The 21,527-nt window shown below is 50.6% G+C and overlaps 1 protein-coding gene across 2 annotated transcripts in view; it reads right to left on the minus strand.

Moving 5' to 3' along the window:
* Kirrel1 (kirre like nephrin family adhesion molecule 1) overlaps positions 1 to 21,527 on the minus strand; it is a 109,084-nt gene that overhangs the window by 18,842 nt on the left and 68,715 nt on the right. For both annotated transcript variants that reach the window (XM_047562098.1, XM_047562095.1), the window contains exons 2-3: positions 3,784 to 3,933; positions 1,850 to 1,999 (exon numbers count right to left, since the gene is read on the minus strand). In XM_047562098.1, the coding sequence (XP_047418054.1) occupies positions 1,850 to 1,999; positions 3,784 to 3,933 (300 nt within the window). The remainder of the gene's footprint in view (positions 1 to 1,849; positions 2,000 to 3,783; positions 3,934 to 21,527) is intronic.

The raw sequence follows: 21,527 nt of genomic DNA on the forward strand, positions 1-21,527 counted from the left end.
CACAAGCCAGTTTCCTTGCTCAAGCAGCACACGCTCATTGACCTACAAGCTTTTGAACAAGGTACTCCTCCATCTAGGGTTCCCTTTGATATCCTCCTCCTCCTCCAGGAAGTCTTCCTTGACAGCCAAGTCAATGGAGGCCATTATAAGCCCTTGCTCCCACCACACCTAGGTGCCTAGTAGGATTTTCTTCATCTTTATCTCTCCATTTCTGTACTGGGGTTGGAGAGAGAAGTGAAGAGCATCAGGACCCTTCATTATTATGGGAGTTCTCCAAGGCAGAAGTAGCACTTTCCAGGGTCCAAAATAGAGGCAGTAAGGGAGGGTAAATGAAGGAAGAATTTCCCCTAAGCCGTGGTTCCCTTGGAACGCCTGGCCCAGCGTGGCATTACAAGATGCAAGATGATGCGTTGGCATCCTGTGCTCAGCTCTAATTCCCGCTCTCCATTCCCAGTCCTGCTCCTGGCTACTCTTCCTATTTTAGTCCTAGAGAGGAAAAGCAAGTCACCAACCAGCCTTGAATCCTAGTCCTTTGGGGCCTTTACATCCAAAGAAACCAGCTGCTGGGTTCCTCCAGGCCTCACTTATCCTGACACCTCGCACTTATCCAGATCTTCACAGTTTACAGCTCCCTGTGCAGGGAGCAGCGAGGCGGCAATTGCTAAAAAAGGCTGGCGTCACTGTGCCACATTATGGATGAGAAACCCTATGCCCAGGGGTCGTGACCTCTTTAGGATCAAAATGACCCAGGTCTCTGGACTCCCAGCAGCCCACCCAGACAACCTGTCACACTCTCACTCCTCTTCCCTCTGAATAGAAAGCATCCTGGTGTTCAAGCTCAGCTCCTCTCCTTAGTCCCCACTTCAGTGATTTCTGGTTACAGGGAGGGAAAAGAGAGGGAAGCAGAATAGATCCATTTGGAGGAAGGAAAGAGATAGGGACAAAAATCAACAGAGGGAACAGAGGGTCACAGGCAGAAAGGTTCACGTCAGAGACAAGCAGAACTGAGGCCGAGGCACCTCGATACCATGAAGCTAGAGAGGCAGAAAGATGGGAGGCCTGGAGAGAGGGGCGAAGGGCGTGCCAGGGCTGGCCTCATTCCCGGGGCCTCCTGCAGGAGAGTCCCTTCCTTATGCACATGGCCCCAGGGGTTACCATAGAGGGACATCTGCTCTGTCCCCTCCCCCCAATGGACTCCTGCAGGGAGCAGGGCTCCTAGAGGCAAGCCCTCCTACAGCTACAGCCTGGAGCACCCCGGCCCTCTGGGGTCCAGCCCTCAGGTCCATTCCTTCCAGCTCCCTGTTCCCTGAGGAGGCCCAGGTGAATCTAAGAGGAGGGGTCAGCACTGAGAAAGGGAGATCAGGGGAGAGGGAGGAGGCAGCTGAGGCTGGAAGGGCTGGTTTAGAGGAAAAGGAGCAAAGAGCCATTGCTGGGGATCAGAGGCCATGGAGAGGAGTGGAAGGGAGGAAGGAGAGACTCTCTGACCCCAGTCCTGACTGCCACGTGAGCTGGGAAAGGGAGGGACCACATCTCTACCATCCCAACTCTTCCTCTCCTTCAGGACAGCCCTGTCTCCACAGCATTAAGTCCTGAGGTGGGGCTGGGCCCCCGGAGTGGCCTGGGCGAAGGCTGGAGCAGAGGCCCACACAACCTGCACGGCCACCAGCCCCCTAAACACTTTTCATCTGCATTTGGTTTTTGGAAGCCATTTAAGGAAGGAGAGAGAACCAGGGAGACAGCGGGACAGGGATGAGGCCAGGAAGAGAGGGAGAAGCTGCAGAATTAAAAAGGGAATTGGAAAGCGGGAGAGACAAGGGTCTGGGGGCACTGAGGGGCCCTGGGTCATTACTGAGCACAGTGAGTTTGGCCCTCCGGGAGCGCAGGGCAGCCTCCGTGGCCTGGCACTCATAAGAAGCGTCGTCAGAGAGCTCGGCATCTGTGATCTCCAGGTTGTACTGTCCGGCGTCCGCAGAGCCCACGACCCGGTACCGTGGCCAAGCTGCAGAAACAGAAAGGATGAGGCCCAGCCTTGGAGCCAGGACCACCGTGTCCCAAGGACTCATTCTCCCCCAACATCTCATCTCCTGTCAGTACCCACACTCATCCCAAGCCAGCACATCTTCCTCTGTCCTCTCCTGGGGCACGGTTGGCAGGTGAGATCATGAAGTGCCAGACTCCATAATGTCAGGACCCCCCAAGGCGAGACTGGGAGCCATAAAACAGGAGGGGTGAACAGGGGGGAGAGCAGAAGCCAGGGGAGAGCAGGAGCAGGGAGATGAGCAGGAGCAGATGAAATCTCCGAAGCTGTTTGCAGACAAATGTCTCTCATAATGATAGCAAAGGGAGAGGGGGAGAAAGGCAGCCAGCAGGGTGAAAAGGAGAGAGGGAGAGTGTGTGGGCGCTAGGAAATATAGGGCACCGCAGCACAGACATGAGCTCACTGGGGGCGCCTCTGTGGGACTTGCAGGGCAGCGGGAAGCCCAAGGCGGCCACAGTCTTGCCCCCACCACTCACCAGGGGAGGGGTGATGAGGCGGAGTCCTCCAGCTCTCTGAAGGAGCCCCTACCCAGAGCCCTGGTTCCTTGTATGGACAAGGGCTGAATTCAGTGGGCCTCTGAGCCTTTGGGCCTCTCATTCAGTCTCCCGTACCCTCCTCCCCGCAGGCTCCCACCCATCCCAGCCCACTCTCCTGCCCTCCCACCACCAGCTCCCTCCCATTATCTCCCTCTGTCCAGAGGCTATCGATCCTTCTCACTCCATATCTATTGATTTTTCTCTCTCTCTCTCTCCTAGTTTCTTTCTCTTTCCATCATCAATAGATGCACCAAACCCTTTCTATAGATTGCTCCACACAAATTTCCCCAACCTGTGCTAATACCTGGAACCCACAGCAAGTAATCTCAACCCCCTCAAAAGTAAGAACAGAAATATACAGTCCTTCCATACGCTATTATAGTACTTTACAGCTAACAATATGTTTTCACAAGGCACATTCTCTCCTTTACTGCAAAACCCACAGATGCACTTTGAAGGCAGGCACACCTTCAAAGCGAGTGGTAGACCTGTTTCACACTGCAGTAAACCAAGGCTCAGTGAGGGGAGGGGACTTTCCCAGATCACCCAGCTGGTAGTGGCAAAGACAGGACTACAGCCTAGATATCCTGACTCCTCACCCGTTCTGCCAGGTGGCCTTTCCACAGATCTCTTTACTTGCTTGGGAATAAAGGAGGATTTTTTGTTTGTTTGCTTCTGACTGAATCATTGTTTTCTTCAACACTGGCTATATAGCCAGTGCTTAATAAACGCTTGTTGAATGAATAACTAAATAAGTGCTCAGGCTGATATTAAAATGAGTTTTTGGCCTCTGAGCAAATGCAGCCTGAGTCGGGGGAAGCTGGAGCAGAGCCAGCCTGTGTGATGCACTTGAGGGGACAAAGGAAGTGCTGGAGCTTGACAGCATGCAGGTGACGGTACTGTCCCAACATCTCCTGTTTGACCTGTCGGCCTGCAGCACCTCACAGTGTCTGTCTGTCTGTCTGTCTTATGCAGAGGTCTCTTGGTTTCCCTTGATCTCCCAGGCTTGGGGTTGGCTTTCCTCAGCCTCCACAGTGGGGAGGAAAGGCAAAGATGCAGGATGGACAGGACAAAGCTCAGGAGGAGATGGAGAGGAGAGGCCAAGAGCTTCCCGAGGAAAAGAAAGGAGAGAGGCCGCAAGTCTAAGCTGGGAATAGGGGTGAAAATGGGGCTGTCAGGAAAGCTGGGTGGCTGGGCAGCCCCACTCACCTTTGAGACCCTGGCCCATACCCAGGGCCAGCCCATCCTTGGTCCATTGCACGATCCCAGAGTAGTTGAGGAGCACACAGGGGAGCACAGCCCGCTGTCCGGCAACCACAGTCTGGTCGGCTGGCTCCTGGCTGAAGCGGGTCTGGGTCCCTGGCAAAGCCAAAGAGAGTACTGTGTAAGGAAATGAGAGGGTCTTCAACCAAGAGGCCACCCCTCTCAGGGTTCCACCCTGAGAAAAGGTGGACGGGAGACAGCCTCGGGCCAGGGAGGAGGACCTTCTGGCCCTTGCCCCATTTCAGCACCAACCCCATCCTTCCAAGATGTCACGTGAGTGCCCTTTTTTCCATTCTCCCTCTGTGGCCCAGGGGAGTGGGTTTCAGGAGCTGAGGTGCTTAGAAATCACAGTGGTGGTGCAGTGTTATATAAAGGCCCTAGAGATGGGTATGGTCCAACTCTCTCATTTTGAGGTCCAGGAAAAAGAGGATCCTAACCACAGACACCCAGTGAGTTATTAGTACAGCTGCGGTGAAAGCCGAGTGGCTGTCCTTCAGGTCCTAGGCTGTTCGTCTAAGACCCCACCTACTACATCTCCACACACCCAAGTTCATGCACAATGCATTTGTAAGAAAAGCCCCTGGTAATGCTGCAGTCTACCCCTCAACTCCTACCAGGTCCTTGGGACTCAGGCCCATCCATACACATGAACACAACCCCATGACTCCTCTTGGACACACGTCATGAATCAACATGTGTGCAACTATGATTCCCCCATGCACGCATCCAGCAAGTGCAGAATGGTAGATTCTACAGGGCAGGCTTGTCCATGTGCCATATGTGTGCATAGAAGCTTCCTGCATGGGGAGTAGGTTCAAAACAAAGTAGTTCTGAGCCCACTTTTTGGCACACTGGCCCTGATCCATGCATTTACCCCTTGACCCAAGTGCCAGGGCACAAGGGTATACACGTGGACACACCTGGACACACTCAGCTTCCTGCACCATGAGAGCTGAGAGTCCGTGTGACTTTGTTCCACTCTCCCTCCGGCTGCAGGAGCTACACATGGCTGCCCGGCTGGCAGCTCGGCCGGGAGCATTTGATTAGAGAACTGCAGAGTAATTGCCTTTAATTGTGGAGCCTAAATGGAGCAGGGAATTGGATTGCGGTTTCTTCTCCCCCACTGCTCCCACCCACCAGCTCTCTCCCGTCACTGGTCGGCCCGACAGCCCTGGGCTCTACGCAGAGCTGGAAGAGCAGTGGGCATCAGCTTTCTTTGCTGGACTGTGGGGCAAGGAGAGGGGAGGAGGTGGGGTGGCCAGAGGAGAGCAGAGGGAGAGGCCTCGGGCTTCTTTGCCATCTCCTAATCCGTCACACCAAGGTAACCAAATCGGCTTTCCCCAGAACTCAGGGGGTCCTTCCTCTTCTGTCCCTCCTACTTCCCCACGTCTCTGCAGAGCCAACAATCCCCAAATCCAATCCTTTCCAAACTCATCTTCCCCAAATTCTTCTGATTTGCCATTGCTTCTGTTGGTAAAGGAATGAAGGTAACTCACCTCTCAACATTTCAGTGCCTCTTTCTAAGCCACTGCTGACATTCCTAGTTTTGTTTGTTTGTTTACATTTTTTACAGTGCTGGGAATGAACTTAGGGTCTTTTATGTGTGAGGCAATTGCTCTGTCACTGAACTGTGACCTCAGTCCCCCAGAATCCTAATCTTATTCTCTCCCTTCTTTTTTTTGGCTGGGAATTGAACCCAGGGCCTAGACAAGCACTCTGTCACTGAGCAAATCCCCAGCCCTCTTCCTTCTTTTTTCTCCTCCAGCCCCATTTCTTCCCTTCTTCCCAAATCCACTCCACATTGCCTGCTTCCAGGAAACCCTCCTAAACTGACCCTTGGCTCCTTGGGCATCCCAGCTGATCCCAGGCTCATCCCTGTTGGTGCAGCTCTATCCGCAGGATTTCCTGTCTCATGCTATCAGGGTTTATGCCCATGTTTTCGTGTGTCAGGAGATCCAGGGGAACAGGTGGGAGGGGTGTTTGTCCCATCTGTTCTTCTGGAATAGGAACCTCTCTCCCAAGGCCAGAGGCCACACTCTGTCCTCCCTCCAAGTCCCTAGACATTGGACATCCACAAAGGGGACTGAGAAGCAGGTTGGTGGCCAGAGGACAATATAATCTCAAGCAGTCTTTTCACTCTTGGTTAAGTGTACCATCAGTTCAGCTCTTTGGGGCTACAGGGAACCAGGAAATTAGAAACAGTGTTTTTCTCCCACATACTTGTGAACAGCTCCCCACCTCTGTTGTCCTGACTTCTCCTAAAGAAGGAAAGGCTCATTCACATTTTGAGGGATGAGGGTGGCAGGTGCTGAGATCCTGGGGGAAGGGTGGGTCAGGTGAGCAGCCAGCATTATTAATTCAGGCATTGCCCTCATTATTATTCAAATTTATTCATATCCTTGCGCATTTCCCTAGTGCAGCTACACACTGCAAACTCTCCACACTCACATTTCTCCTTCCCATGGCCCCTGGAGCCCTAGTCAAGGGCTTGAGAGTGGGGTGGCCAGTGAGCCCTGGCTCGGAGATGGGATTTACATCCATGGTTTTCCTGCATGGAGCGTGGACACTCTGGTCTCTTGTCAAAGTCTCCAGAGGACAGTGAGCAGCTGGCTCCTTGTCCACTTGGAGCGAGGTGGTGGTTGGACCCTGACAGGATGGAGGCGGGAAGCACCTGGAGTCAGAGTCAGGGGTTGGGGATGGATTTTGCAGAAGTGAGGAATGGGGCCTCCTTGGCCACATTGCTTCCTCATTCGGGCCTCCACTTGCTCACCTATACAATGACAGGTCTGAGGGAAACTGCAAAAGTTCCTTTCTGCTCAAAACCTAGGAGCACAAGTGTAGGAAAGAGAGCACAGTTTACATTGTGCCTCTGGGGTTTCCTAACCCAGTGATCTTGACCAAATGATTTACCTTCTAAGCTCCATTTCCTCCTTGGTTAAGTTTGGGAATGTTGATGCCTACTCCAAGACATGGGCTAGGTGCCACATCTGATTCAGACCCTTGCCTGTACACACTGAATGAGAGCTACTGTCATTGTTTACCTTACCTGAGCAGTTAGACAACCGGAGGGACAGCAGGAAACCTAAGCAGGCACAAGGTGAAGAAGGTAGTTATCTGTCTTTCTGGGGATTTGGAAGTAAAATTCACCCTGGGTTTAGGCCTGATTAAAACAACTTAGCCTGGAAGGAAGGGAATGGAAGCAACGACTCAGCAGATTCCAGAGAGGATGGAAATGAAGTGATCTCAGAATTTAACTCCATGGAAAGGTCATCTAAATCTGAGCCTGCCAGTCACAAGCAAGGTTTCTGGTCCCAAAAGAGCCCCTGCAGTCAAGACAGTGAGTGAGGAAGAGTCCAGACACCCCAGGTGGTACCCACATTGGCTCATGATTAGGGGAAAGCCCCAAGTCTGAATTCACCATGTCCCGTTCTCTCTACTCCACACTCCACACCAGGCATCTATCATCCCCTCCTGCCCTTGCACAGGCCTTGGGGGAAGGGACATTGTTCCCTTGTGCTCCCTTGGGATTCAAAGAGTCACCTCCTCTGGACTCTTCTATGACTTGCCTAAATTCCCTCAGAGCACTTTATTTCTGTCTTCCCAAGCAATCCACAGGTGTTTAGAATAAGTCTGTCAATTGAAGGAGTGTGAGGGAGCAAATGTCCAAGTCACAGTTCTACCTGTGGAACCCTACCAGGAGAAGGAAGCAAAGCATCTCCTGCACCCCAGGTGAGGCACCAGAGGCAGAGGCAACACAGGAGAGTAGAGACAGCGCCCTCTCTCTGCAGTGGGAGGAAGAACGGTGCTGAGGCAGGACTGAGTGAGTCTTGGGAAGGTCTGCAAAAAAGAAATGTGGAGCAGAGCTGAAAGGTAGAAAAAACAGACTGGAAGGTTCTGTTGCAGTGAGAAGGTGAAGGGAAGTGAGAGAGTGGAGGAAAACACCTGGAAAGTGAACAGGGGGTGCAGGTGTCAAACAGGGCCCAGCAGATCATTATCATTAGTAGGAAAGGTAGAGGGACCTGGTAGCCTTAGGAGGCACAAGGCACTGTAAGTCCTTGAGTGTGAAGAAGGTGTCATGAACCCAGAACCCATGACTTAGCGTGTGGCATGTGCACACATCCAAGCACATTCCCAATGTCCTGAGGACCTTGCCTTCCATCATCTATTCCAGGACAGTCTCCTGGACCTGGAGTGAATTCTCAGTCCCACTCTGCAACTGTGCCCACTTTCAGGAAATAAAACCAGTACCCAACAGCAATGCAGGAAAACTGTGGGCTGTAGGGTGAAGAGTCAGGGGGGCAGGAATCAGAAAAGGTCTGACTGCAGACAGAGGAGGAAAACAGACATCCTCCTATTACAACATCAAATCCAGGGCCTCACCTCTGGGACCAGCATACTTCTGCTCATGTTTTTAAGTGAATTTCAACCTGCTTGATGTCCTTCCCTCCTGATCTTCAGGCTACATCACAGGTGTGTTGAACTCTTAAGCAGCCATTGTGAAGGCAGGCGGAGAAAAACGGAGCTGCACACACAGGAGTAGGAGTGCGCGTGCACGTGTGACACGTCCCAAGGGGTAGGCAGACAGACACAAATGAATGCTGAGAGATACAGATGCTCGCACGGAGGGAGAGCAAAAAGGAGACTAGGGAAAGGAAATGGAGCTCTGGGTTAGAAAGAACTTGGGATGGAAAATGCACGTGCTTGCCGGGGCCTTCATGTAAGATCCCAGACAAAGTTGCCGGTGAAGTGATACAGACCCAGACCAATATTGAGAAGGAAGGTGGAGAGACAGAGACCAAGAGACAGTCCGAGAGGTGGGCAGTGGAGGGGTGTAGATTGTGGTGGGGGGATTCAGCTCAGTCCTTTCCTTCAAAACAAGTTACTCGAGGTGACTACTGAGTGACACTCAGGGGGTCTCAGGCTCTGGATCCACTCCCCATGTTGTATCCTCTGTCTTTCCCACCAGAATGGGAGATTCCTGAAGGCTGAGCCAGGGTTTGCAGGAAGCTGACAGCTTCATAGGGTGAACAGGGTAGAAGAGATCAGAGTCGGAGGGGCCCCGAGCAGCAGTTGGAAGTGCACCAGGCAACACCACGGGAGATCCACGCTTCTTGCCAAGGTGAGGAGAGGCGGCAGCCAGGGAACCCATACCTCCCTCCTTTCAGGTGAACTCATGCCCTCTCTGCCCCACTCTCACAACACAAAGCTCTTCTGGTCTCAGACTTGGAAGGGTTCCCTCCTCTTTTCTCCCATGGCATTGTTTGGGCTTCTGGTTATAGCACTTATCACAGCTTGCCTTGGATTAAAAGTTACTCATCTGTGTGATTCTGTTTCTCCCACTCTTCTGGGAGCCCCGGAGAGCAGAGACACTCTGAGTTACTTTTCTTGTCCCTTTAGCCCCAGTAATGTCCCCCTTTTTCTTTCTTTCTCCCCCTTTTCTTTTTTCTTTTTTTTTTTCTTTTTTTTTTTTTTTTCCATGGGGGTTGAACCCAGGGGCCCTCTACCTGTGAACTAGCACTTTTTGGCTTTTATTTGGAGACAGGTTCTCACTAAGTTGCCCAACTTGACCTCACACTTTCAATCTTCCTGCCTCAGCCTCCTAACTGCCTAGCAATGCTCCTTAATAATAAATATGCCAGGGCTTGGGAGATAGCTCAGTTGGTAGAGTGTTTGCCTTGCAAGCACAAGGCCCTGGGTTCAATCCCTGGCACCACACACACAAAAATAAATAAATAAATAAATAAATACTCCAAATTATAAGATGCTGACTATGTGCTGCCTTCCTTTGGGACCTCCCAACCACGGAAGATGCCTTGTAGAAATTGTTTCCTGCATTATACTCTACCATCTAGTGGCAGTTATTATTTCCTTTTCTTTTTTCTTTCCTTTTTTTTTTTTTTTTTTTTTTTGATGCTGGGAATTGAACCCAAGACTTTATAATACTAAGCAAGCCTTCTACTACTGAGCTACAATTCCAGCCCTAGTATTCCATTTTATAAAAGAGGGCAATAAGGCTCAGGACGCTGAAGGTATAACTATTATGAGGCAGAGATGGGATCTGAACTCAGGCCTCTCAGCTATAGAATCCCTACCCCTGGCATTATGCCATGCTGTAGCATATCCATTTTCCTGGATGACCAGATTCATGGCCTTTGCCCCAAAGAGAAATATGGTGCCCCTAAATTCTGTCCATCTGCCCTCTACTTAGACCTACCTATAGCTTAGACTTCCATCTCCACCTGTTTCTCTCCAGCGAGGGCAGTGATCCTCAGATCCAGGGCTGGCCAAGGGCCTATAGCCACGCAGGACTTGCCCTTCAGGCTACCACCAACGAAGGAGAAGCCTTGACGTGAATGTTCCTACGTGAAAGGAACAGTGGTACCCAAAGCCAGAATGACCATCAACAGCATCCAGAGACATTTCAGTGAGTCACAAAATGCCAGCCTTTGAGTCACCAATGGTTGCTAGTAGCAGCAGTAATAAGAAAAAGATATTCTCTGCATACGAAGTGTTGGTCACCGTGATAAGCACCTCATTGACATACACACAACTACTCAATGAGATAGGGGCAATTATTACTCCTAAAAGGAAACTGAGGCTCAGAGACATGAAGCAACCTCCCTCCAATCAATCAACTGATAAGTATGGACCCAGCAAATACACCAAGGGACCAGAACTCCAATCTCCCCCTGCAGTGTCACCTCAGTGGCCTGGCTACTGGTGCCTTCCTCTGGGACTTCCCAACGCAGACTCTGGCCACTGCACAAACCTGTCCCAGAGGCCTCCCTGCCTCCCCTGGATGCTGTCCCCTCACCTAGATACACCACTCTCCTCTTCCTCAGCATCACCCACTGCCCCTTCTCAACCCCAACCTTCATGGGGCACTAGCCTTCCAGTTCTGTTCTCCAACATCCCCCTCCTTCCTCACAGGACTAGAGTACAGAACTAAGCCAATCTTTGTGTCTGAACACATCTCCTGTTCCCACTGGGCCTAGGGAGGACCAAGAAGTCAAATTTCATTTTTTGTTTTGTTTTTTGTTTGTTTTTGTGGTGCTGTGAATCAAATCCAGGGCCTCGTGCATGCTAGGCAAGAGCCCTACCACTGAGCTTCACCCCCAGCCCTCAAATCCCATTTTTAATTGAGAACTAGGAAGTGGCCTCTAAATCTGTCATGGGATGGAACAGCTTACGGTCTCACACAGTCATGCACTCTTTTTTTTTTCTTTTGAACTGGAGATTGAGCCCAGAGGTGCTCTACCACTGAGTCACATGCCCATCCCTTTTAATTTTTTTTTTGAGATAGGATTTTGCTAAGTTGCACGACTAGCCTTGAACTTGCAATCCTCCCACAGAAGCTGGAATTACAGGTGCTCCGTGTCTGGCTAGTCCTATACTTCCTATGGGCATGTGTGTACCACAACACGCAAGCACACACATTTATTCACAGGCCCATAGGTACACCCTCCTGCAGCTCTACATGCAAGTAACATCTGCTTCTGCACCCATGGGCACCCGTCTACTGTGTCCTGGCACGCGTGCCCTGGTGGTCATGTTCCCAGAGCCTTGCCTGCCAGGCTCAGAACCGGAGAGGGAGTGGGGCCAAGCACATGAGAAGCCAGGGAGCAGGGCGGCAGGAGAGGAGGATGGTGGAGGCCAGGCCCTGTCTCCCCAGATTTATCAAACGAGCAGTAATGAACCCCCTGGGCCGGAGCAGTCCCTGAGCTCTCCACTCCAGATCCTGCTGCTGGTTCAAAGGGAAGCCTTTGATTCGCACCGACAGCTTTCAGATGGAACTAAATCTCTCCACACTCCACTCTCCCTCCCTCTCTCCTCTCACATCTCGGCTCTCCCCTACCCCCACTGGACTCCCCCACCCCAGTCATTCCTCTCCTGCTCTATAAAAAATACAACAGCCAGAGAGCCCCTCACATTGGATTCTCATGGAGAAAAGAGGATTTCACTTCTCTGGGTTGGGCCAGCGAAGAGGGAAGGAGATGAGAGATTGACACTTCTGGATAGAGGAGGAGGGAGGAAAGGAGAAAGAGAGGGAGAGAGGAAGAGCTGGGCTGGAGCTGGGCAGAGTAAAGACAGACAGGAGAAAGACAGAAACCCTGGCCAGGCTGTAGCCCACAGAGGCCGACCCTTAGACCTGAAGCTCCCCAGTGGGGCAGGTCTGTGCCCACCCAGCTGACCAGGCAGGAGGGTCTGGTCTGGGTCTGTAGATTCTGCCTTATCCAGGGCCCAGCCTTGAGTCCTATAATGTCAAAATTTGATGTGACTGTCTTTAAAGACTATAAGCCACTCCTTTGACAGATAAGACTTCAAGGGTCAGGAAACTCCATTGACTGGCTCAGAGAAATGTCTGAGTAGATGTGAGGTACTATGTATATCAGATGAAGAATCCAAAATGACAAACAGCGCCCCGCCCCCAGACAAGACCACATATTCAAGGACTAACATCACCTCCACGCTCCTGCCCACCAGAGCACTCTGGCTTCATTTTATGATGCAAGTGGAAAAGACTCCAAGCAGTAGGGTATTCAAATGCCTGGGTTTGGCGCTCCCTTACCACCCTCCCCCTTTCAATCCTTTCAGGAAGCCCAAGTCACAGGCAGAGGACCCAGTTTCTCCTACCTCACCCCAACCTGCTTGGCCACAGCACCCCAATGTCCATTTCTAAGGCTGGGGTTACAGGGAGGACGGCCAAAGGGAACTCTTTCCAGGGACCAGATGGGATTTTACAAGTGGTCACAGTCTGGCCTGGTTTCCTTGCATTTGAGCGGACAAGGGGCTGGCTGATGTTCACAGTGACAGAGCAACCGGGTTTACTAGTCTGGGCCAGTGGATTAGTCACCCAAAGAGGAAGGAACTGAGTCCTGAAAAAGGCAAGGGGGATGGGCCAGTACAGCCCTGCCAGGGATGGGCAGAGGCCCCTGAGCCAGAAGTCAGGAGGTGTGGGTATATCTAGTCCTGGCTTTGCCACCAACCAGCTGTGGGGAGGGGAGGTCACACCTCCCCTCTGGATCTCGGCTTCCTTACACTGTAAAAGGGAGGAGCTGAATAACTTGGCTCCCAAGGGCCTCCCTATCTCTGATGTCCTGGAAGATTCTTTTCCTGCTTCCTGCTTGCCAGAGCTTCAGCAAATCTTGAGGACAGCCTGGTGGGTGGTTCACTCTGGTAATCCCAGCTACTGGGGAGGCTGAGGCAGGAGGATTACAAGTCTGAGGCCAGCCTTAGCAACTTATTTTGAGACTGTCTGAAAGGTGGGGATGCAGCTCACTGGTAAGAGTGCTTACCCAGCACATATGAGGCCCTGGGTTCAGTCTCCAATACTGGGAGACTTGAGGATGTGCCTAAGGACTCAGTCCCATGTCCTGCCACCCTCAGACAAGGGTATAGAGGGAGGTCTGTGGGTTTGTGACAGTAGGACAGTGGCAGGGAAGACTTAGATGGGGCATCCTAGTAAAAAAAGAAGCTACTGTTTTCCTGAATAAGTCCCCATTAGAGCTCCTCACATTCCCTCCACAGGGCTCATGGTGGGTGAATGGAGGAGAGAGGACAGGCAAGCCTGGGTCACTGAAGCCACCTGCCAGCCCAGGTCTACTCACAAGGACACTGAGCTCCAACTGAAAAAGACTGGCAGGTGTGACTGGAAGCACTCCCACCTGCCCCATTTGGGCCTCCAACCCCCAGGCACCTGGGCCAGACCTGATCTGACAGCTCTATGCAAATGTGCCCTGGCAGGGGACCTTGAAATGTTTTATGAGAAGGACAATAGCATGGTGAGCCCAAGTGAGGTTGGCTGTAGCAGGTATGACAGGAGGGAGCAGAAAGAGGGTGGCAGGGCTGGTGGATGGTTCTGTAGAAAACCTGAATTTCCATCTGGCTACAGTGGGCAAGGGAAGAGAGGTGGAGGGGGCAGCAGGTGGCAGGCCAGGACTTAGCTCATACAGGGGACAGAGACTAAGAGGAAAAAGAACAGAAACTAGGGCAGAGACAGAGAAGGCTGCAAGAGATAAGGGAAGGCAGAGCTAGGAGGGAAGGCAGGCAAGAAGGGGAAGCATCTGCCCCCCTGCATCCAGCCCCCCATTTACCTCACCCTCACCCATGTAAGCAGCTGGATGAGAAGCCAACCCCTGAACCTTCTGCTGTCTCAGAACACACACAGAGGGAGGAAAAGAAATGGAGACGCAGGATAGTGAAAGTGACGCAAAGCCAGAAGGAGGGCCAGGACTGGAGCTTAGCAGCAGGGCACTTGCTAGCATGCACTCTGAAGGCTGTGTGTTCGATCCCCAGCACCAGCACCACAAAAAAAAAAAAAAAAAAAAAAAAAAAAAAAGAGAGAGAGAGAGAGACAGAGATAGGATGGAAGGAAGACATCTTAGAAAGTAGAGAGCAAAGTAGATAAAAAGAGAGCTGATGGCAGGAGGAGTGAGAAAGAGGCTGCGAAAGATCATTTTAAGGTGAGGTAAGGAAGGAACAGGGAAGGATGAGCTAAGGCGCACTATGATATGAAAGAGACGGATCGGGAGGCTGAGGCAGGAGGATCGAAAGTTCAAGGCCAGCCTGGGCAACTTAAATATATAAATATTAAAATATAATTTATATTTATATTTTTATTAATATATATATATTTATATTAAAACATAACATAAAAAGGGCTAGAGATGTGGCTCAGCAGTAGTGTCCCTGGGGGTTCAACCCCTAGTACAAAAGGAAGAAGAGAGAGAGACACACAGAGACAGAGAAAGAGAGAAAGAGGAAAGAGGACTCAAGGGAAAGGTCTATCGATCACCAATACAACACCCTTTATTTTGAAGAAACAGAGGGACAGTGAGGAAGGGAGGTGTTTGGGGTGGGTATGTCTCCAAATTCCTAGCGGCTTCTAAGCTAGCTTCTCTAGAAACCCCTCTCTAGAGACTGGGCGCGTCCCAAAGCATGCTTCTCCTGCACTGGGGCAAGATGCAAGTTCCTCTCCCTGGAACTGCTCCTGCAGCAAAAGAAGGAACGAAGGAGGGACCGTGAGAGAATTGTGGAAGAAAAGACAGGATGATAGATAAAAAATAAGAAGTGAGAATCGAGAACAAAAAGCAATGAGACCATGGGAGAGAGAAATGAGAATAAAGATAAGAAAGGAGAGAGGAGCAGGGGGAGAAACTGGAGAAGACCCAGGGAGGTGAAGACGGGCGGGCACAGGGCCTGGGGTCTGGTGGATTTACCACCTTCTGGCCTCTTCTACACGTCTTGAGCTTTCAGGTCAAAGAAAAGGAGCGAAATCCTTGAGAAATGGAAGGGGTTTATGAATGGATTAGCCAAGGAACAGGAGGAAAGGAGAAGGTGGTGGGCTGTATCTGAAGCAATTTAGAAGGCCACCGAGGTCAGGGGCCTTGACTTCCCCAAGCTAAGACTGGTTCCGGTTCCACTGAGCCCTCCCTCCCGCAAGCACCCTCAAGGCGCTCTGATCCCTGCCCTCTGAGGACCCAGGCCAGTTACCCCTTTGCGTCCTGCCTTCCTGCCTCCCCCGGGGCAGACACGCCTTTTGCTGGGCCCGGTCCCAGGTCCTCCTCCTCCAGAGCCACGCCCTCCGGCCCCTCCCTCAGCAGAGGGGCGCACCGCCTCCCTGCGGCTCCATAATTAAGACAGCGCCAGTTTGCTGTGAAAGCGCCCCTCCGCCCGCTTAAAATTCTTAGTTAACGCCATTATGAACAGAGCTTCAAAGTACAGCCCGAGTGGAGCCAGAATGGTACCTCTGAGCTCCCCCAACAGGCTCGAAGCCAGGAAGAAACTCAGGCTGGGCCCAGATCCCTCCAAAGCTCTCCTGGCACTTTTAGGAGCAGTCTCCTAAATAAACAGCCTCACACTGAAGAGATCTAGGAAGCTCTGGGCAGCAGTGGGAGCATTCTCTATGCTGGGACTGAAGAGCCAGAAGGAAATCCAGATCTTCTGATACCAGGCAGGTGCTCCTAAGGACACTTCTCTGCTTCAAGTTTAATGAGCTTTTATGTTACCATAGCCCCGACCCCACCTTAAAAAAAAAAAAAAAAAACAGATCCAGGTGTAAATATTATTCTCCTTCCAGAATTTGGAACACATCATCACGATGACTTTGCAGGTTTCTCTGGCACTCCAGGTGAACCATCTGAGCCAGTGAGCCAGATGAGCAACCAATATGGGCACAGGCCTGGGCTCTGATGAATGCTCTCCACAGGGGCACCTGGCTCTCCACTAGTGCCCCTGTGAACATCTGACTTGACACTTTACAAGCTCATAGTCCAGGTGTGTCCCCAGGCCCCATGACTGCACCTTCCATACAAACCGCAGGCCACACGTTAGATCCCAGATATTTTTATTCACATAAGAACTTTCTAATAGCACATAGCTGTGCGCTCTGCATTACTACAGGTGTCCAAGATAAAACTGTGTAATCACCTGGCAGCCATGTTCCAGAGAGCACTTGATGATATTTAGGATTCTGTCTATGTCCATACATTTATATCCATACATTTTCTTCTTACTTTGGACATACGCCCAATCAAATAATCAATTCACAACAGTTTGTACTATTAAGGTGGACTTACTTGAAGCTTAAAGGAGGGAATTCTGAACAGAAGCATCTTGGAGGGAAAAGAATTGGTCAAAACACAGTCTTAGACCAATTCTTTTGGTCTGTGAGAAGGTAAAGTTGTAAGTAAAATCTTCATACCATGGCAACTAACCAAGCAACTTCAACAAGATAGTGATGGGACTTGAAGATAATAGTACCAATGTAGACCTGTAGTCTCATTTGTAGCTATCCTGTATTTTATTATGGCTCCTTTTAGAGATAATTAAATGGTATACTCCTAGAAGCAATAGTTGTGCATGTTCTAAAATGACTGGTACAATAGAGTGTTGCATACCTAGAGTGCTCGATAAATGCTTATTGTTTTGTTATCTGCACTAATGACTTATGGATTAAAACAGAAAAAGTCAACTCAATTTAATGTACATTCATTCATGTAACAAATATTTATTCATATTCAGTGCACACTTCATATGAGGTACTGTCCCAGACCCTAGACTGTAAAGGCAAACGAGGGAATCCTTCCACCAGCCAGTAGGCATCCCCAAATATCCAAGCAACACAGTGTGATGTGCACTGTGATGGAGCAACATGGAGAAAAGTGCCCAAGGTCAAGAAAAGAATCCTAGAGGAAGTGATATCTGTGCGGGGCTCTGAGGGATGAGTAGGAGTCATCCCGGTGAGAAGGGAGAAGTGTTCTCTGAAGACAGAGGTTATGGACGGTGAAATTGAGAAAACACAGCCTTTAGGATCCTGGAAATAGCTCAGCCTGGCGGTGTCTTGGTAAGCCAGACACTGTGCTCTCTGGGATGGGCATGCAGGATAAACAGGAAGTCATATCTGCGTTAATAACCAGTTAAGTGCTAAAAAACACTCTACCAGTGTCATGCTATGCAGTACTGACCAATGCTGGGGATGAAATCAGGGTGGGCTTGGTGGTGGCACCAACCTGGACCACCTGAATATTCTTTTGAAATCACTCTACCACTGAGCTACATCCCCAGCTCCTTCCTTTTTTATTCTTTTTTTGTTTTTGTTTTTTTTAAACAGGATTTTGCTAAGTTGCCCAGGCTGCCTCAAACTTGTGAACCTCCTGCCTCACCCTTCTGAGTCGCTGGGATTACAGGTGTCTGCCACTACACCTGGCCCCAAATATTCTTGTAAGCATGGGTTCAGGGTTCTTACAATGAATGCTTGCTGAATGAACACCTTAATGGAGTTTGTTGAATGGTCAATTAACTGCATTTTGCCCCATGTCTGGCTTCCAAACTGGTAGTCCCTCAGGCTAAGACCCAGACCCTGCTGGCCTTTGTCTGCTCTTTTTATAGCCACACACTTCATGGCTTTTCTTGGTCTATGTATAATATGTGTATTACATTCAATAAATACACACTTACTGATGAGAATTGCATTGAGCTTTGAAGACAAGCAGGATTTCAACAGCCAGAAAACTGGGGGAAGGGTATTTCAGACAAAGGGAACAGCATGAGCCAAGACATGAAGACATGAAAGTCCAGTGAGCAGTTGGAAGTGGCTGGGATTCAAGCACATAAAGAAATTGGAAACAAGATCAGACATTTTAAAACATTTAACACTTTCCCTTTCTGGGCATTCTTCAGTCTCTGCCCTCCAGAAACTTCTGAGCTATTGAGGGACAGTGGACACAGAGAAGTCCAGATTCAGAAAGAGAAAAGTGGAGACTGTGGCTGATGCCAGATGCAAAAGTTGTGTGTCAACCTGGTAGGGTTTGGGGATAGGTTTGAGAAGAATCAGAAGGAATAAAGCTGTATGTGGTGGTGAGTGTTATGTGTGCATAGAGCAGGTATGTGTGTCCAGGTTGGCATTCACCTGTCTAGGTAAGCATGTGAGTGTTACTACACATCTATATACAAATATTGGTATGTAGTCATCAAAAGGGAGACCAGGACACTTTCTGCCTATAACCAGGACGTGTTAGGCTTTTCCAATTAATCTCCATTAAAAAGATTTCCCGCAAAGGCGCTTCTAGAAGCCCCAAGTTGGGGTCATCCAGATCAATCCTGCATAAAGTAAAAGCAGCTCCAACCAGCTGCTGAATCGATCCATCTAACTTGGTTCATTCTACACGTGCAAGGGGCACAGAATGTTAATCTGCTGCAGGGAGCTGAGGGAGCTGGAAGTGGAGGCTCCATAATTAATGGCTCATTCAAGAAGCCTGCCTGCACAGGGAAGGGAGTGCCCAGAGGTAGCCTTCAGGTTGATGCCTCCAGGACTAGGAACTAGATGGGGAACTCTGGGCTTTTCGTATCTGCCCCTGATCTTTCCTGCTTTGCTTGTCTTGGTTTGCTTGCTAGGTGGAACACAATTGCCCCAAGAGCAGAGAAGGACCAGGAAGACCCAAACCATTCATCTAACCACCCTCAGAAGTTTTTAGAACACTAGTGGGGACATGGTGGCAGTGACCAATTGCAAGGCCATGGCAAGAGGCCATGAGAGACTTTTTCTTCAAGATTATGCATATTGATCCGATGGCTATTTCTGAGACCCCAGAGCACATAAAAGCCAGGGCAGCTTGGTGACCTTATTTCTATAAGGAAGCAAGAGGTTAGCAAAAGGGAGGACAACCTTCTTATATTCACGCTAGCCACTCTGCTATCTACACCAGACCCACACCCATCTCAGTCTTCATATCCCCCAGTCCAGGCAGCATCCAGGAGGCCTGGATTTCCTTTCCCATCCAAACCAGCAGCTCCAGCCTGGGCCTTTGTCTCATGCATGCCTTTCTCAATTGTTCTACTCACCAAGATACCTCACTGATCTGGGGACACCCAACCTTGCTCACTTGCCTCTTTGTCCTGGGTCAGTACACTGTCTCACGACAGCTCAGACACCAGAGGAAGAGCCAGAAGCATGTTACCAATGAAGGTTTTCCCTAAAGCTTCATACAAAGTGCAGATAGGTGCTTGATGGGGTGGTGGGAATGAGGATGCAGACACCCAGGGACAGGAGAAACCTTGAGAAAGCAGCCTGCCTTTCCTTCACACTCATTCTCCACACCTCTGCTTCCTTCCTTTTTTGATCTCCCTGTGTTGCTCCTGCCAACACCGCTCCAGGGCAATGGGGAGGAGGTCTCTTCTTCCCCAACCTCTGCTGTCCCTGGTTGCTGCAATAACCTAATGATTTCTCATTTCGCTGCCCAGCCCTCCATGCGGAGAGGCTCCCTTTGATTGCTTGTGACACCAATCTCACAACAAATTTAGCACCTCGTTTCCTGGATGAGCCAATATTCCCCCGCGATTATCTCCCAGAGAGGGGGACAGGGTGACGTGCATTCCAACAAGCAGCCTCTGCCCTCCCTGGTATCAGAGTCAATCAAACTCATAGTCTCCCATGGATGGACAGGAGGTAGGTTCTTGTGGGAGCCCAGAAGTGCTCCAAGAGCGAGGGAAGGGCTGAGGAGGGGGCAGGGCACAGAGGAGCCCGCTGAAGCCAGGTCCTCAGTGGGTTCATGTGCACTATTCTCAGAAACGGAAGGTGAGGATGGGAGAGGTCTGATCTTTCCTTAGAGGGTTTTGAAATTTACTTCCCATGCCACTCTGATCCTGGTATTTCACCCCCCACACTCTGGGCTTGGGGACAGCCTGGGAGTCATGCTATTTTACCTGGAATGAAATGATAGGAAGAGACACTTCCTGCCTCATGCCCCTACTCCAACATTCCTTCACATCTCAAACCCATGGAAGTGACTGTTCCAAACAGAATCCCTTGCTTCTGACTGGTGGGCAAGGATTCTGTCCCACATAGCTGATGAGCGGGAGATGATGAGAAATTTCCCCTGCCCAAGAGGCAGCAGAGGAGGCCAGGCTGGGCTGGTAGTATCCTCTGAAGCGGGTAGACAGAGTGGGAAGAGCAGATGGAAACAAGAGAAGCAGGAGGCTTCTGTCCTGACCCGGGAAATGAGTGAGAGGGGAAAGGAGGAGGGCGTGACAAGAAGGTGCTGCTTTAAAGGCCAAAGGGGAAACCAGGAGAGGCCAGCTCCCCAGAGAATGGTGAAAACTCAAACTCACCGAAGCAGAAGCCAGAAGGGTCCCACATGCGTGAAAGACAGAAGCGTGAGAACCTAGAGCTGTGAAGGGCAGCGTCGGAGGGGAAGGAGAGCTGAATGGGGCACAAATGGTGCATCCTAGTGACTACAGAAGATGAAGAAGGAGGGCAAGGGTCACAGACACCCACCCCCACCTGAGCTGTGAGAGGGGACGGAAGTCTCAGCATCCCCCTCCAGGAGTACAGGATGCAGACTCCCCACTGGGAAAAGCAGAGGAGGAGCAGGAGAGAAGGGGAAGGGCTGATCACCAGGAGGGGTGGCAGATGGTCGCTGTCATTAAACGGATTCCAGTAAGTCCAGGAAGCCTTAGACAGCACGGACAAGCTTGGGTAAGCATTGGGAGGAGAGAATTAAGGAGCAGAGCCTTGGAGGAAGACCCTCCACAGAAACCTCACACCAGCCGTTATGGTGACACGCAACTAACCCGCCTTCCTACCTCAATCCTTACTGCAAACAGTCACCCCTCCCCCAACCTCAACCCCACACTCCTTCCAAGCCCAGACTGACCCTAATAATCACTCTAGCCCCAAATGTTAAATAGAACATGAGCCTCTTGAAGGTAAAGCATGTAGAGTCCCTCAGAGCCTGGTACAGTATAAGTGATCAACAAATGTGTGTGGAATACATGATGACCTAAACCATCACCTCTGTCCTTACCAGGAACCCCTTCTTACAGCCCAACCCCTCCTGCCTCTCCCAACCTCATACTTAGCATTAGTCAATCCCAAATCCCAGCTCTGACTATTCCCCACCCTAACCCTAAAGGCCACTGTGCCTAACTCCAACTGCATCTAACTCTAACCCCAGTTTTTTTCTGCCCCCACACCCCTGGATGGATGCAGTCCTTAGAATTCACTTAGGGCATCAAAGGCAGAGACAAACAAAAGGTGTCAACTCAACTTGGAGGCACCATGGAGGTGGAAGGCAGGCCCCAGAACTCTCAGACTAATTATGGATGCTCTTACCTGCCTCTAACCCAGCCACCCAAGCTTTCTACCCCTTTGACCCAGTGGCTGGATCCTAGAAACCGGGACTGAACATGGG

Source organism: Sciurus carolinensis, chromosome 1 (genome assembly GCF_902686445.1).
Source record: "Sciurus carolinensis chromosome 1, mSciCar1.2, whole genome shotgun sequence".
Lineage (NCBI taxonomy): Eukaryota > Metazoa > Chordata > Mammalia > Rodentia > Sciuridae > Sciurus > Sciurus carolinensis.